We start from the raw sequence: 17078 nt of genomic DNA on the forward strand, positions 1-17078 counted from the left end.
ACAGGGATCGAAGACAACACCCCAACCCGTGAAAATACAACATGTGTCGGAGGTGAAGGGTGTGGTGGAACGGGCATTTGCTGCCTTGAAGCGTCAACAGAGTCAAGGGTATAAAAATGGCACTGAATGAAAGATGTTTTTTCGGGGGTTAATTGTTTTAATGTTCTGAGCCATTATACAAATCTTGTTGAATTGTTTACCCACACAATGAACTTCAAGAAAAGTGTCTCGGACATGACATCACGTGCAAAGAAGGCCTTAATCAATGTCATGTCTGTCTCGCAGAAAGTTTTACACCGAATATTTTTTTTGAATTTGAAATCCAACCAATCCTGTTATATGGATCAGAAGTATGGCGATTCCAGCGATACGATTGTCTTGAAAAGCTATATCTTTTAGCCTAATACTTATCCGTTGGTCCATCAACACCTAATTGTATGGTATATGACGAGTGCGGCAGATACCCGTTATACATCAACCCCCAAATTAGATGCTTGAAATACTGGTTTAATATTCTTGGAATGCATGAACGCCGAATCCCCAAACTTGCTTATAATATTTAGACGACATGGGCAAAGTAAAATGGGCATCACCTATTAGAAACCTTTTGTTCTTTCATAGCTACGGTTTTGTATGGTTAAACTCTTTTTGAAACAATTTCGTGAACAATATTTAATATGTTTTATCAGGAATGGCATTCTACTCTAGAAAACAGTTCAAGGTATGACTTGTACAGCACCTTTAAGAGTCTTATTCAACCAGAAAAAATACTTATCTACATTAACATCAAAAACCCTTCGACGTCCATTTATTCAATTTAGGCTTGGATATTTAGATCTCATGATAAATGAGGGAAGAAAAATGTCCACTGAAAAGTCGAAGAGGCTGTGCCAATTATGTCATTAAGCTATGGAAAATTAAATTCATTTGACTTTTGTATGTCCTTATTATTGTGATCTAAGAAGAAAGTTTATACCAGAACGCTATCTGTCAAATTATCCTGTACCTGCTTTTATTTCTCCCCTTTCTTCAAGAGATGATGATGTCATATTAAAACTGGCTATATATGTTAAAAATGCAATTTCCCTCAGAAACAAATTGTTAAACATGTGTATATATCCAAATATGTAAAACTACTTATTTGTAACTCCGGAGGTCTTACATGCAATAAATATCTTTGACTTGACAGTTAGCACATGACGTACACATAAAGATAGTTAGCGCCTTTACCTTACAATCGGATAAGCGCTGTTACGTGTGCTCAACTGCAAATCTATACATTGCTCACTGTCTGCACCGTATGCATCATCTTCTTTAACATTTATCTTACCTGTTTCTCATGAATACGTGCTTTATGAGTGAGTGAGTATGGTATAACGCTGCTTTCAGCAATATCCCAGCAATATCACAGCGGGGGACACCAGAAATGGGCTTCAAACATTGTACCCATGAGGGGAATCGAACCCGGTGATTCGGCGTGACGAGCGAACGCTTTTACCACTAGGCTACCCCCACCGCCCTATTGACGAACACAAGGGTTTTGTTTGTTTGTTTAACGCCGCACTCAGCACATTCCAGCAATACGACGTCGGTCTGTAACTAATCGAGTATGGACCAGACAATCCAGTGATTGACATCATGAGCATCGATCCACGCAATTGGGATCCGATGACATCAACCAAGTCATCGAGCCTGACCACCCGATCCCGTTAGTCGCCTCTTACGACAAGCATAGTCACCTTTTACGGCAAGCATGGGTTGCTGAAGAACTATTCTAACCCGGAATCTTCACGGGTCTATTTGTCCAAGAAGTTTAACTTAAGTTTCAGGTGTATCTTTGCTCTGATATCGTTAAAAACCCCATCAAATACCAATTTCCTTCCACTGATTTACCCACTTGACAGAAATAAAAGGGACCAGTGAAACCGCCTCACCTGCTTCATATTAACATCTATGCATAAAGGTTAAGATTGATCAAAAACATCCAATATCCACCAGACAGTTCGGGCCAGGGTACCTCGTGTCACCACTTTTTGTTAGTGATTCATTAACACATACTAATAATATAGACGGAATAGTGAAAAGTTCTTTCTATACAGGTTATGGAAGGGTTTTTATCGCTTTTATTTATATTAATCAACATGCATGATGTTAAATAGAAGATTTACCCATGCTATAACTCAATAACTATAAATAATAGAGAGAGGGGTATTCTTTTCTGAGATTGTCAAACGTCAATCAAATCTTTTCAGTTCTTGCGCATCTATTTCAGGAGAAGCCCTCGTAAGTGTGCACTTGTGCCTAATCCATTTGATTTTCCGCAATAAAATATGTTCCAATCAAATCCTTTGAGTTTTGAGAATCATCATGGTATTAATTCCACTTGTCTCAAATACTTTCAATGAAGAAAGTCCTTCCTTGATTATGGTTAATCTTAGGGATTTGCAATTGGTGGTACATTTGCGGGATGGATTTTTAGGGAGCTTTGGAATTTTAAAATTATAATTTTGATCATGTTAACAATTATCACAATAGTTTCTCGATCGGGGATTGACAATGGCGACGCCATGATTGTTCTTAAGACTGAAAGCAGTACCGTCCTGACCTTTCAAATTTGCATCTTCTATCCGTATATACCGAAGCGTATACCGTTTATATCCGTTCGCTTTATCCTGCAGACAAACCTACTCATTATATCATACTAATACACATCCAGGAAAATATAACAAGGTTGTGCAATGCAGATGGCCATTAAAGTTGAACAAAATAAATTAGTAACATTAATGTTGATTAATGTATATGTGGGAAGTTTAACCATCTGTTCATTGTGTGTAGCCAGTGCAATATTAATCATCATATTTCTCTTATAATTAAGAAGTAATCATGGATGACTCAACGCTCTGGTACACATTCAATTAACATATTGTCTCCGGAACTGTTTCTTTCACAGTCGCAAGTACATTTTTCACTCACCCCTCTCAGCTATGTATTAAGTCCCATAAAAGTCCTACCAACCAAACATTACAAGCTACATGGGCGGTTGGGAAGTCTAGTGGTTAAAGCCTTCGCTCATGCAGAAAACCCGGGTTCGATTCCCCACATGGGTACAATGTGTGAAGCCCATTTGTGGTGTACACCGCCGTGATATTGCCGAAATATTGCTAAAAGCGGCGTAAAACCATACCCACTCATTACAAGCTACATACTAACTATTTATGAGAATAACCACTCGAGTATCCACAGAACAGATTCCATTGTTCGTAAAGGCAACACTGCGGGGAAAGTTACATGGAAGGGCCACAAAGTGTAAGGGTAAGCACGTCCTTCCTTCCCAGTAGGACAGCCACTCACACGGTTTGCATAAACAAGTGTTTGATGCCTGACTCAATAAGTCCTGTCATATAACATTTCTCACACCGTTTCCATGCCGCTCTACGGTAACAGTAACGCTCACAAGTGCCCATTGGTTGGAAAATTGTTCACTTGAGTAACCATTGGCTAATTATAAATGCTTCCAAGTGGTTGAAGCGCAAATACTTGTCGCATATCGGTGTACATACAATGGTATTCACAAAATGTCTGTAGAAGAGACAAATTCGTGGCTTATCTACTTGACTTACAGGTGTCTGTGAAACGCTCAGGATTTTCTCCTGCCGGTATGTATTGTTAGAGGTCATTTTGCTAAACACATTACTCAACCATCTCGTGTGTAGACGGGATATATGTTACCAGTGCATGCTTAATATCATCGAGAGTTTGAAACAGCACATAGGATGTCGCTAAACAAAGACTAAGAAGAATAAGACACGTATACTGATCTCTGTGCGGAGCAGAGCGATTGCGTTTGTTATCAGTTGTGTTAATTGTTACTTATCAGACATTACGCGAAAAACCCAGATGTATGTATGTTTTTTTGTCCTGCTTTTATGGATTGTTCGTTTATTGATTAACGTCGCACTCAGCTATAATCGTGACGGCGGCTTCGAAACATTCGAGTTTGGGAAAGACAAACATTTGATTGATATTATGTGCAACGTCCTTCACTATTGGGGTACGCAAACACGCAATCAATAAGATCGCGGACCACCCGATCCATTTAGTCGACTCTCCCAAAAGCACTTGAGACCAATTCCAACCCGGGAACTCCAGGGGGTCCAATCTTTGTGAACATTGTCGTCTTTGGATTAGACCCGGTATCGTCATTATGTGATAGTGGTTCTAAAACGTACGCTAATGATACAGTCGGAATTGTACTTTGCTTTCAGCAGCGATGTCTTGAGTTTATGAAAAGGGTCTTGTCGCTTTTATTTACAACATCGTTTCAAATTTACAGGGCGAGCTCTTGAACACCTATGTATATCAGTGCCGCCGACTGGGGAATATAACAGGAACGTCCAGAACTAAAAGATGTCTCACATCAACAAGTACGACTATGTCCGCTTCTCTGTTGCTGATATACACGGAAGATCAAGAGGAAGAATTGTTCCCGCAAGACATGTAAAAAAAACCTTTGAGACCGGCATCGGTTGCAACCTCTTTGCAGGTAATTTTACAACTTGTACGAAGAACACTTTGATAAAGTTTGTTTGTTTGTTGTTTAACGCCGCACTCAGCAATATTCCAGCCATATGACGGCGGTCTGTAATAATCTAGTCTGGACAAGACAATCCAGAGATTGATAGCATGAGCACTGATCGACGCAATTCGGATACGATGACATGCATCGACCAAGTCAGCTAGCCTGACCACCGTTAGTCGCCTCTAACGACAAGAGTAGTGGCCTTTTACGACAATCATGAAGACCGATTCTATCCCGGATCTTCACGTGTCCTTTGTAAAAGTCAAATCACATGTGTTAATATTATTCATTTGGTCGTTTATACAAAACCTTTATACAGGAAAACTTTGATGCAATGAATCAACACTGGCGCAAACTCTTTGTTTGTCAAATCATATTTACCATAAAATAATTTCCCTAAAATAGTTCATCAGTGTTTAAAACAATTTGTAGTTGTTTTTAACAACCATGCCATTACCTACCTCGCCGACACTGATGCCCTCAAAACCCGAATTAAAGAACATCAAAGCTCAGTAGACAGAGCTGACTTCGAGTCAGCTCCATCAGACCATATCTGTAACGACCCCAACAACAGCATCCAGTGGGACAAAATCAAAGCCCTCACAACCAGCCTCAAAAACTTCAAAATCAGAAAAGTCCAAGACCTCATCAACATAAAAAAAAGACTCCAACCACCAATCAACCGTGATCAAGGATGTTACATCCTCCCTGCGTACCGTCAAGTCATCAATACCCCAATCAGTCACAATTCTCTTGTTTATACTATTGGCTTCGCCTATAAAGATATTTACCTCATCTCACCCATTTTGTGGACATAACCGGCTTTTACACTAAAGTGTACCTACATCCCAATCTACGCAACTGTATAAACACTGCCTCATACCTTATATATGCTTGTCAACCATACTCTGCACATCACTTGCTTGATAACGCTGTTAGAACCTACACCGAAATGCTGCACCTAATTGCAAAATAGAAGATGTTCATCCATATATCTTATCCTTACTTTACTGACAACATGACGGAATAGTGTTAAACACAATTACCAAAATGAAATTGTCACCAACAATAACTGTTAGAAATGCATCGAAATTAGAAAGGCATGAATTTCCTATATTTGATTTGTTTGTTGTTTAACGCCGCACTCAACAAAATTTCAACCCGTGAAGATCCGGGGTAGAATAGGTATTCAGCAACCCATGCTTGCTGTAAAATCACTGGATTGTCTGGTCCAGATTCGATTATTTACACAGACCGCCGTCATATAGCTGGAATATTACTGAGTGCGGCGTTTGACAACAAACAAACAACAATATTCTAGCTATATGACCAGATAATCCAGTGAGTGATATCATAAGCATCGACCCTCGACCCACGCAATTGAAATATGATCACATGCATCAACCAAGTCAGCGAGTTTGACTGACCACCCGATCCCGTTAGTCGCCTCTTACGACAAGCATAGTCGCCTTTTACGGCAAGCATTGGTTGCTGAAGACCTATATATTCTAACCCGGATCGTCACGGGTATACAATTACCCATCACCCCCATGTCCCCTCAGACTTTCAATAGAAAAAATACAAATAGATAGGGGTCGGCGAAGCTGGCGCGGTTTACATAAGAATAATGCTAATGTATATACGAAGCTAATTTGAGTTTAAGAGTTTGTTTAGTTTAAAAACTTCTTTATCTTAAGGTAAATACTTGTTGAGCGTGCAGTCAACGTGCAGTGGCCAAAACGTTCAGTGTTTCACAGTGTGATTAGCGGACAGTGGAATAGGCACCAGCAAACCTAAAATGTTGACGGTCGACCCCGTTCAGGGCGTCCCAGGTGAACGACAAGAGTACAGAGTCGATTGATCCGAAGCCAAGCTCTACGAAATAGAGCTCAAACGGCAAATCAAATAGCTGCAAACTTCCATTAGGCTACTAAAGTACGAGTTAAGGGTTAGACGATTAGAAACCGTCTACATACAGATCATCTCGACGTCCACGTGTAGTGCCGTCCCTTACAAATCGCCACATTGCCTATAGACGTCAATGGTGTACACCGATGAGTCCCGATCCACTTTATATATTACTTCCTTGATAAGCGTGGTCGTGTTTTGCGACGTCGAAATGTACGTCATGCCAATGTCAACCTGAGACCTCATGACAGATTTGGCGGTAGATCGGTTATGGTGTGGGTTGGCATCACAATGACTGACCGAACCCCACTCCATATTGGACCATGGAAAAGTCACTTGACAGTAAGTTATCGGACATTATACTAAAACCTTTTGTTGTCCAGGTTGCAAGGCGTGTGGGTCAACGTTTTGTCTTTCAGTTCGGCAACGTCCGTGCTCACCGTGTATGAATCGTCAATGCTTAACTCCAGCAGCAGGGGTGGGATTGGCTCCCTCAAAAAGCCATTGGGAGACTCATACGCAGTATGCCTCATCGAGTGAACTGATGTTTGACAAATCTCGGCGGTATTACTCATTTCAACTTAGAACTTTTCCATCTTATCCCTATCGTCCTGGCGGTCATACCATCTGTCTTTCTTCACTATCGGTTGTAATCGTGTTTCTAATTTGTTCAATGTTATCCTAAACTAATAGTAGAAACTCTCTTACAATTTTGGAAATTTTATGTTATTTCCGTGTATCCCCTGCTATGTTTGGAGAGTATATTTCAAATATTGTTGCGAAATGAATGCGAGTCTGTGATGCAATCCGATTGGTTGAAAAAAACGTTGTTAAATGCGATTGGCTCCTGGGAATATTTTCTGACTTTTACGCTGCGTACGCGTGCGAATACTTTTCTTGATCCAAAATAAGATGTCCGGGCATCAAACGCTGTGAAAACCCGCAAATAAGAAAAAACATGATGCTTATCTTATATAAATATGTTGTGTAAATGATCGTTCTTCTTAAAATATGTATTTCAGGTTTTCTATCATTTGGCCTCCACAAAGAAGTCACCTGCCCATCAGAGAACATGGCAGATTTTAGAGCACCCAAGGCCTACCTACGCCCTGATATCGATACATTGTATAATGTGTCTTGGTCGGGGCAGGATGACATCTTGGTGGCCGAAATTATCTGTGAGAGCTACTGGCTAAAGGATGGATCGGCACAGCTTGCATGTCCCCGATATGTTGCTCGACAACAATTGGAGAAATTGACTAATCATGGCTTTAGCCTCTTTTCTGGATACGAAGTTGAATTTACACTGACACAAGCTGGCAGACCGTATCTTCTTGAACCAGATTACATGCGTCACAGATTAGTCAGCAAACATGACGGTTTTCTATTTTACCTTGAAAAACACATGCACCAAGCAGGTGTCGACATAGGCTCTTTCCATTCTGAGTGGGGTGCAGGGTTGTTTGAGATGGTACTCCAACCATCGTATGGCATCAAAAGTGCTGATTCATGTATTACCTTTAAGAACGGAATTCTAGAAATAGGGGATAAGAAAGATTATTCAGTTTGTTTCAACCCCATGCAAGGATGTGGCGGAGTAGGAATGCATTTTAACCATTCGCTATGGTCTTCATCAAGTGGCGTCAATGTTTTCTACGATCCTGACAGTGACCATGGTCTCAGCACTTTGGGAAGACACTGGCTGGCTGGTCTCATGAAACATGCGAAGGCTCTGAGTGCATTTTTCTGCCCGACCATCAACTGTTACAATCGCTTGCACAAACCCAATCTTCCTGGACTGATCTATTGGAGCACCAATAAACGTTCTGCGTGTGTGAAAGTCAAGTCTTTAGAAGCTGGCACTTATCTGGAAAATCGCATTCCCAGTGGGATGAGCAACCCCTACATCACTCTGGCGGCAACCATAGCTGCTGGTCTTGATGGGATTGAGAAGAAGCTGGAATGTCCGCCTGTGGATCAGTTCTCTTCTTCTAAAGCTCTTCCTCACACCCTTTCGGAGGCTATAAATCATCTTCAGGTGGATACGGATATGGTCCACAGTTTGGGAAAAGAATTTATTGAATGGTTTGTATGTACCCTGAACACGGACATTGACGATACTTCTGGCATGGTATGCTCTGGGATCAAATGATATGGTCTGCTTTGGAAGGGCTGAGTTCATACTCAGATTTGTCTCATTTTGAAAATACAAAAATAGATCTATACAATGTAAACATTGAAATACATCACACTCAGAGTTGACTTCATTACGATTTGGCATTTAGACGTGCACTCTGGTGAGTCATCTGATTAAATAGCTACTTTCTCTGTAACAAGTTTAGTCACTTTGGTTTGATATGTACTCTTTCTTTTTTAAAACCTTAAAACATACACTGTAACTGTATACTGTTGAGTACATGTATTTAGAAGATAAATACTATGTGTGTGTCTATTTCCGGGATTTTATCGAGTATTTGCATCTTGGAAATTCATCTCGAGACTCGAAAGCGTTAGCTTGAGGGGCTCGAATGAAAATTTCCAAGATGCAAATACTCGATAAAATCCCGGAAAAAGACACACACATAGTATTTATCGATATTGTAAACCTATTGTTTTATTTAGAAAAAAACATGCGCACTCTTTAACACCTCGTACTTTCTCGGTTGTGATGCGTCAACATCGAACGTTCTGTTGCTGCTATGGTGATTGTGATTTTGGTAATTAACGTACACCGGTAATGAGACGCAAATACCATCACGAATAGTTCAGCTGCATCCTTGAATTCCTCATACATTTTAGAATCAAATGCCAAATGGTCTTTGTCACCAATACAAATTGTCTAGATGTAATGAAGCAAAATAAATGAGGTGTGAAAACGGACACTGAAAAAACTGCACTTGTTGGAAATGTAAACAAAGCCATTCGTCTATTCGTTGAGTACATTGGCTCGAGATCTGCATTTTCAGAATATACACGGGAAGAGAATCGTAGGAAGAATTAGGGAATTAAACATATATACATTGCAATAATTTGATATTTTCAACAGAACTTGTCGAAGTTCCCGTCCTGTGTGACGCCATGACTGACGCAAAATCACGCACAACGACAACTGTAATTATCAGAATTTATGACTATTTTCGTTGGTTTCAATAAAAAATACAACAACAAAAAACAGTACACAGATTGTCAGAATGTTTCTGATTACTTACATGTCACTTTTATGTATATACAAACCCTGAATCAACGAAAGTCCCCCCGTAAAATCCCGCGCACTGTTGACAGTCAACACGCCATTTTGTAAAACTCGGTCACCGGTAGTGATGTCAAACTTCAACATATTTGTTGTACATATTTGGTAATTTCTCTGAGGTGAAGGTCCTTGAACATGAAAGTACACACGATCATTGTTAACTGCTTTTTTACTGTTTCATGATGTAGATCTTGCATATCTTTTGTACATTTTTTTCACACAATTAATTTCACTTTTGATATTAATTTTAATTAAAAATTTAAAATCCCAATAATTCCCATGAATAGAGAAAATCAAAATATTTGTTATGAATGTTAATTTTGTATTTCAATTAGCGTCCATTGTTAATTAGTATGCAAAAAATGCTGAGTAATTATGTATTCCTACACAGTGGTTCGGTCAGGGAATGCAAATAATATTTTCACCCTTTGACATTTGGTCACGTGACCCAAATTAGCCAATCACAACACAGAACACACTTTCTATAGGTTTACAATTTGCTTTAGCACATCTTGTAGAATACCCAATAAAAAGGCCAAATCAGTTTGCCTTCATGGTCGGCATAGGGACTCAACTAACCTTTATTTCCTATTACTTGAACTATTAGTTGACTCTCACTGGCGTAAATTTCTATCTGAACTTAAATATGGATTGGGATAAGACCGATGGATCATGTTCTTATTTATTGGATCATTATTATTTCCTTTTCTGGAACGTGGATTTTATTCAGTGTGTCCCTTGTATATTAAGGACACACGTTACATTTTGACTGCAGTTTTGTATTTCTTGAGTGTGTGATGTGAGGTTAGTTAGATACGAATATATAGTAATGTATATTGTCATAAACAACCAAGTTATTAAAAGTACATTATAACGGGCCGACGGTTTTATCGTGAAAACATATATTGTCCCTGAAAATATTTAATAATTATTATGCTTCATATTGCTGGGAAATAAAGAAATGATCTGCCACAAAAATGACATTGTTGCAATGTTTTTAAGAAAACTTGTTTTGGTTCATAGCTTTATTACTTTTTATTTTTTTATTTCTGGTTATGCAATTTGAGCTGATAAAATATCTGGTCTCATTACAAAATCCCATATTAAGCATATTAACGAATGTACGCTAAGCGAAAGCACGGTCCTCCATACATTCTATCATAGAAAAGGGCACATAATGCATAGACTTGATACATGTAGTTTTAATGATATGTAGTCCAGAAAGTGTAAATTAATGCGTGCCAAATGCCACCAATATTACGGCGTTACAATAATTAGAGAGGTTACCAAGGAAACGATACATGTGTCTCGTATTACACTTACTTTTTAATTTGTTTTAAATGGCTTCGCTACACAACACAGGATGATGAAAAGGGTCTATTCATGGAGAAGGTTCAATTATCTCTTTAAATCTGTCATAATTACGGTCTGTTGATTTGTGTGTACCTCGATGAGGCATGGCAGAACATTTTTTTCTCGACAATATATGCAAGCGCTGCACCAGTCTTTGTCCCAGAAGGCGATTCCGGTGGTGTCTTTTATTGCACGAATCTCGCCAACAGGTGGCCATCTGGTCACCGGCGATGTGCAGAGTTGCAATTGCGCTCCCAGTTTGGCCAAGATCTTCCTCGTGTATTGCAATAAACACAAGTACCATTGTCATGAATGCAAAAGTGTCTCAAAGCATAAATTCCGAAGTTGATGCCACAGTAAATTCTAGAACAAAGCCTGTTTCAAATGCACTTCTCTCTTGATTTTTCTAGTGTCTAAACTTTCTTACAAGTTATAAAATTTACAAGGGTTTGAAATATGAGCATATCCTTGTAAATTTGTAAAGTTTCAAATGTTTACATGCATAAGTAAATACTTTCGTATATCAAGGATATAAATATTTGAACAGTTTTTATATGCTCATATTACCTGTAATAAAAGAACATTATATATTTTATATAAGATTTTTATGTTTCCACCATATGAAATATTGGTTTTAGCATTGCCTTTACTTATGTTGATACATTTTTAATCAATGCTCGTCGCAGCGCAAACATCAAATATACTTACACATGTGCACGTGCACATTCACACATGTTCAGATACTACATGCATGTTCAAACTCAAACTCAGCTCTAGTCTCATATCATCCATACACGTTGATCAGTTCACGGTCCTAACAATTAACAATGAATCGTTTCACTTCAAATATAGACGTTATTTATTACAGGTATATATTACATGCTATGTTTTTTGGAGAGTAACTGATATACTTCACACAAGTGAAAAAGAGACATGTGATATGGTTTGCTGTATCGTGTGTGTGCTGTGCTCAGCAATGCGTTATACATTACCTTGCATAATTTAACGTGATTATATCCTTTTGTTGAAAATGCAAAAAGATATCCGCTATTAACTCCAGATATTACACAGTTCATGTCAGTATATCTGTATTATTCTTCAACTGTAGTATGCAAATTACATGTGCCAAACGTGCACATGGGATCAACTTTTTGAAGATAATTACTTGTTGCTGATATTGGTGGAATTTGTGAATTTGGTGTAGACGTTGTTGGAATAAGCACAAATTAATATGTACAATATTTTACTCTGATTGAACTTCAAGTAAAATCTTCACTTTTAGGTTTACTATTGTTAACTACATTATACATCAATGTGTTCCTGATTGTATTGACAGGAGTCTTGAGTTATATAGACCCTCCAGGATGTGGAATCAATGATGTGGGCTTTGATTACACCACCCTCCCAAAGACAGCCAGGAAACGCATTGTTGGTGGAAATCGCAACACCACATTCCTTTCCATGGATGGTAAATAAAGTAAATAACGAAAAGGATCTCACAAACTACATAATGTAAACATGTCATTCATATGTGTGAAGATCCGGGGTAGAATAGGTCTTCAGCATCCCATGCTTGCCGTAAAAGGTGAATATGCTTGTCGTAAGAGACGACTAACGGGATCGAGTGGTCAGGCTCGCTGACTTGGTTGATGCATCGTATCCCAATTGCGTGAATCGATGCTAATGATGTCAATCACTGGATTGTCTGGTCCAGACTCGATTATTTACATATGTACAGACCGCCGCCATATAGCTGGAATATTGCTGAGTGCGGCGTTAAACAACAACAAAAAACAACAGGGAGTTTTGACACATCCTTACTCACTGGCACCTGCTTTAATGGACCGGATGATCATGCTTACTGACATAGTTAACAGCGACCTGGGTCATTGCTCATGAAACTGATCGTTGGATTGTCTGGTCCAGACTCGATAGTTCACAGACCGCTGTCAGACGGCTGGGCATTGCTGACAATGACGTCAGGAAACAAACAAACACTTTTTTAATGAAGATTGTGTAAGTGACGGGTGCTACCGGTAGAGAAGTACATGCTTTCCTTTTTCTCGAACAACTGGTGTCATCACTGTTTTTCAATGATCAATTGACACTATTTTCATTACTATTTTATCTTTTAAGCCCAATGGAATTTGTTTCAGGAGATAATCGATACTGATTATACAGATGACATGTACAAGTATTAGTTCTGTGTATTTGCTCGCCATCAGTGTTTTGAGTTGGTTGTCGATATCAATTACGGAATCAACGACAACAGCCTGTAAACAAAATATGGCGCTCCATATGCTCACGCTGTTTGTTTACACCGTAATATTTCACTCGAACATATGACAGGTACTGAAAGCATATAAGCATGGCAACTTTGTAAGCTAACGTGAGGTGGGCACTCCTAAAAAAACTAAGGAAGTCCTGCAAATCTTTCGTTCGACACCTCGTCTTCATCCTTACGTCATATCGCTCATTATGACGCAAAAGATATGACGTAACTGTCGTATGTAGAAAAGCGCCTTTTTCCAAGCTCTCTGTTGTCCTTAAATACATTATCGTTAGAGATTTCTATCGTGTTTTATGCACGAAATGTATTGTCACACATCCTCTGGATATTGTAGTAACCGCACCTTTGCATTTTGTAACCTATATTGTAGATAGAGTTATTTAAATATGCCTACCGACAGTGACTGAAATAGTACTATTATATGAATATCAGCTTCCGCGGTGATACGGCCGTCAAAATCGGCTGTTTCAATCAGAGGGGGTTATTGTGATTTGAACCCTATGCTATGGTACATGAGCTTAAAGCATGAGCACCCCGTGTGGATTCCGGGATAGAATGTGTCTCCAGCAACCTATGTTTGTCGTAAGAAGCGAATGAGTGATGGTTGTGTTTGGCGACTTGGTTGATTGTGTGTCAACGAACTCCGACGGCATGGGACGTTGTTAAAAATTTCTACCACTTGTGTCTGTTGCTCAGACTCAGACTCAGACAATGGTACTAAATACGAAACAAACAAAAGTACAGCATGAGCGGTTTCAGGACACCAGACAAGGGATCTTTAGATTTGACCTGAATATATATATATATATATATATACTTTTATTCCTCCATAGGAGAGTTACAAGGTATAGCATTAGGAATAATTACATGATAATAATAACATTGTCAGAGAATACCACCGTACATCATTGTTGTAACGCATTTGCTGATTACATTCCGCCAATCTATTGAAAGCGGTACAGTCCTCGAATTACAGTCCGTGAGTAAGAACGACTGGTATCTGGATCAGTATCCAGAGGTGACTTACAGGACAACAAACAAGCTACAAGATCATAGTCTGATTTGCTGTGGAGTTGATGACGCTGATGTCAACAGGACCTATTCACACAAGGTCACACCATAAGTTCTCTCTTATTGTTCCCGTACTTACACAGTGGAACAATGTGGACAACAAAGCAGGCAGCTGTCTTTAGCTCAGGACACTCTCTAGCTATCCTCCACACAACGTGTGGAGTCACATCTGGATGAATACTCTCAAAGTGCACAGTATCAGGGTCTGATGAAAGTCTTTCCCGCCATGCTCATACTTCAAAAGTATTCACGGCTTCTTTGACTTGTCTTTTCCATATCGTCCGTTCCAGGAATGTACCGGAACTAAGAAATGCAACCGGGTGAAATTACAATGAATATTTGTGGAGGATGCGATAGATGTCTGAGACAAAGCTCATACTTGTGGATGAACACTTATGTATATACAGAAAAGGCCGAGTCATGAAAACCTTCTTAGAAAGGAGATGTGATTTGAACAATTACAGAGGTGGCCAAGAAAGTATAGTTTCCTGATGTTGATGAAGGATTCTATGGGGAGCCATCCTAGAAGAGCATTAGCTATGTCAGACCTAGTATGACTAGGAAGTCACTGTGCCATTTGGAGGATTGACCTCTGTGCTCTTTCTAAAGCCAGAATTTCGGCCTTGGAGATCATCGACCAGAATTCACTCCCAAACATAGCCTTTGGGATACAAATTTCCTGAATAAGTATTGAGATTGTCATGGGGTTTAGAGCGCGTTCATGCAGTCACGATTCAACGAGTGCCATGGCTGATGCTTTCATATTCGAGCAGCTCTCCAGAGTTCAATCTAATACCAACGTGCTTAAGCTTATTTGTCACTGGGATATCACGTCCATAGAGTACAAAAGCTAGAAACAGCTGCTTTTCTGTCACTAAATCTAACAATCTGGCTCTTGGAAAGAGAGAAAGTGAACCGCCAGTCTGAACTATATCTTTCACAGATAGTCAATATCTTCTGCAGGTTTGCTGATACTGGACTAACAATTGCTATATGGTCCGCTTGAGTGAGTGCCATTACTTTGATATCCACGATCACTGCACTGCAGTTTGCTGGACAGTTTCTGTAACAGTTCATCTATGTATAACAGGTAGATTTTTGCCGACAGGACGCTTCCTTGACGGACACCTCTTGATGATGAAAACCAGTATGATCTCGTGTTATTAACAAGGACGCTGCTCTCGATGTACTTGTAGCTGTGCATTTGGGATTCCAAGATGATACAGCTTATATAAAAGTCCTTGGTGCTATACAGTGTCAAACGCTTTTGAACTGTCTAGGAAGGCTACATTGATGGCGTCCATACGTATCATTTTCATTTGTGCCTCAATGTGCTTCCTAAACTCTTGATCGAAATGAAGATCAACTTGGTCGCTTGATACCTTCTTCATATGGTTTGCCATTGTGACACAGATTCAGCACCTTCTGCTTCAAGGCATGCAACATGTGGTTTCTGTTCCCACGTCGCATTAGAGTCCAAAACATCTTCTGATCTAGGTCACCAGTCATTTATCTTTTTAAAGTACTAGTTTTCATACTGTGCTGCCCCCTCCAATAAAGCATATCTAAATGTATCTTTTGCTTCCTTATGGTATATGAAAGAAGTGTGGTCCATTCCTCTGGGTGGCCAGCATTGATCCATTCAGTTCTACAGTTCCTCATGAACTTATGAAAGTAATTAATTTACCTTTCAAGTATAGTGTAAGATATTTCTTAAACTGCTTCTTATGTAAACACATTTCACTTGCTTCTATTAGACTCTGAACTATCTGATCATAATAGGTGTCTATATCATCATGTGCACATCCAACCTATGGGCAAGGAATAGGCCAGATGTGAAACTGCACATGTATAGTCCTGGATAGATGCAGCTTCTGGTGCTTTATCCAATGAATATTTTGTGTAGACAGTTCCTGGGTCGTAATCTGTCGGAGTATATTCATATGAAATTTTGCAGAGAACCGGACGGTGATCAGAGACGTTGAATGGATTATCATATCTTACACAAGCAGTAGCTACTAGTCCTTTGAGATATTCTGAGTTCATTATACAATCAACAGCAGAGACTGGACCTCCATTATAAGCTTGAAAGGTAAATACTGGAACAACAAAATTAGATTGCATGTTTACGGGGGACAGATTTGAACTGGTCAGAAATTTTGACAGAATTCGATCACGACTGCTCAGAGCAGGATTGTACCTAGGACCACAGGCAGTGGCGTTAAAATCTCCCATCACTATTACTCTGCATTTCAAGGAATATGCAACACAAATGCCTTCTAGATTATCCACATAAAAGAATAAAGTTCTTCAGGGCGATTTGGTGGAGGCAAGTAAACACAAAAGAGGTACAGGGAGTGATCCTGTTTAAAGGACAATTCTATTCCAGAGACTTGCCACAATCGTTCCTAGTAGCAGCATTTCTTGCGGTTTGGTAGCTCAGTTGGTGCTCACTGATTGTAACATGATGGGTTTAGAGAGAAAAGTCAGATGTAAACGTAGTTATAGAGCCGTAGAAGACAAAAAAATCAAGATTGTACAGGCAGAATGTTAAGATTCGCGAAAACCTGGTGTCATCAGTGATTTTCAGGGATCTATGCATAAAATTTCAAGACAGTTGTGCCTCT

The 17078-nt window shown here is 39.4% G+C and overlaps 1 protein-coding gene across 1 annotated transcript; it reads left to right on the plus strand.

Moving 5' to 3' along the window:
- The first annotated feature begins 4407 nt into the window (after positions 1–4407).
- Positions 4408–8639, plus strand: LOC124122132 (lengsin-like). The gene is made up of 4 exons (XM_046485249.2): positions 4408–4543; positions 5012–5291; positions 6871–6965; positions 7510–8639. Exons 1-4 carry the CDS (start codon positions 4408–4410, stop codon positions 8637–8639), a joined length of 1641 nt encoding a protein of 546 aa, XP_046341205.2.
- Positions 8640–17078: the final 8439 nt, after the last annotated feature.

This window comes from Haliotis rufescens, unplaced genomic scaffold (genome assembly GCF_023055435.1).
Source record: "Haliotis rufescens isolate VD_foot unplaced genomic scaffold, xgHalRufe1.0.p SCAF_11, whole genome shotgun sequence".
NCBI lineage: Eukaryota > Metazoa > Mollusca > Gastropoda > Lepetellida > Haliotidae > Haliotis > Haliotis rufescens.

What these genes read in the sequence shown, in the direction of transcription:
- LOC124122132 (XM_046485249.2), top strand. Translation starts at nt 4,408, where the DNA reads ATGTCTCACATCAACAAGTACGACTATGTCCGCTTCTCTGTTGCTGAT. An exon ending in CGGTTGCAACCTCTTTGCAG is followed by an intron (nt 4,544 to 5,011) that starts GTAATTTTACAA and finishes AACAATTTGTAG; the next exon opens with TTGTTTTTAACAACCATGCC. An exon ending in GCTTAACTCCAGCAGCAGGG is followed by an intron (nt 6,966 to 7,509) that starts GTGGGATTGGCT and finishes TATGTATTTCAG; the next exon opens with GTTTTCTATCATTTGGCCTC.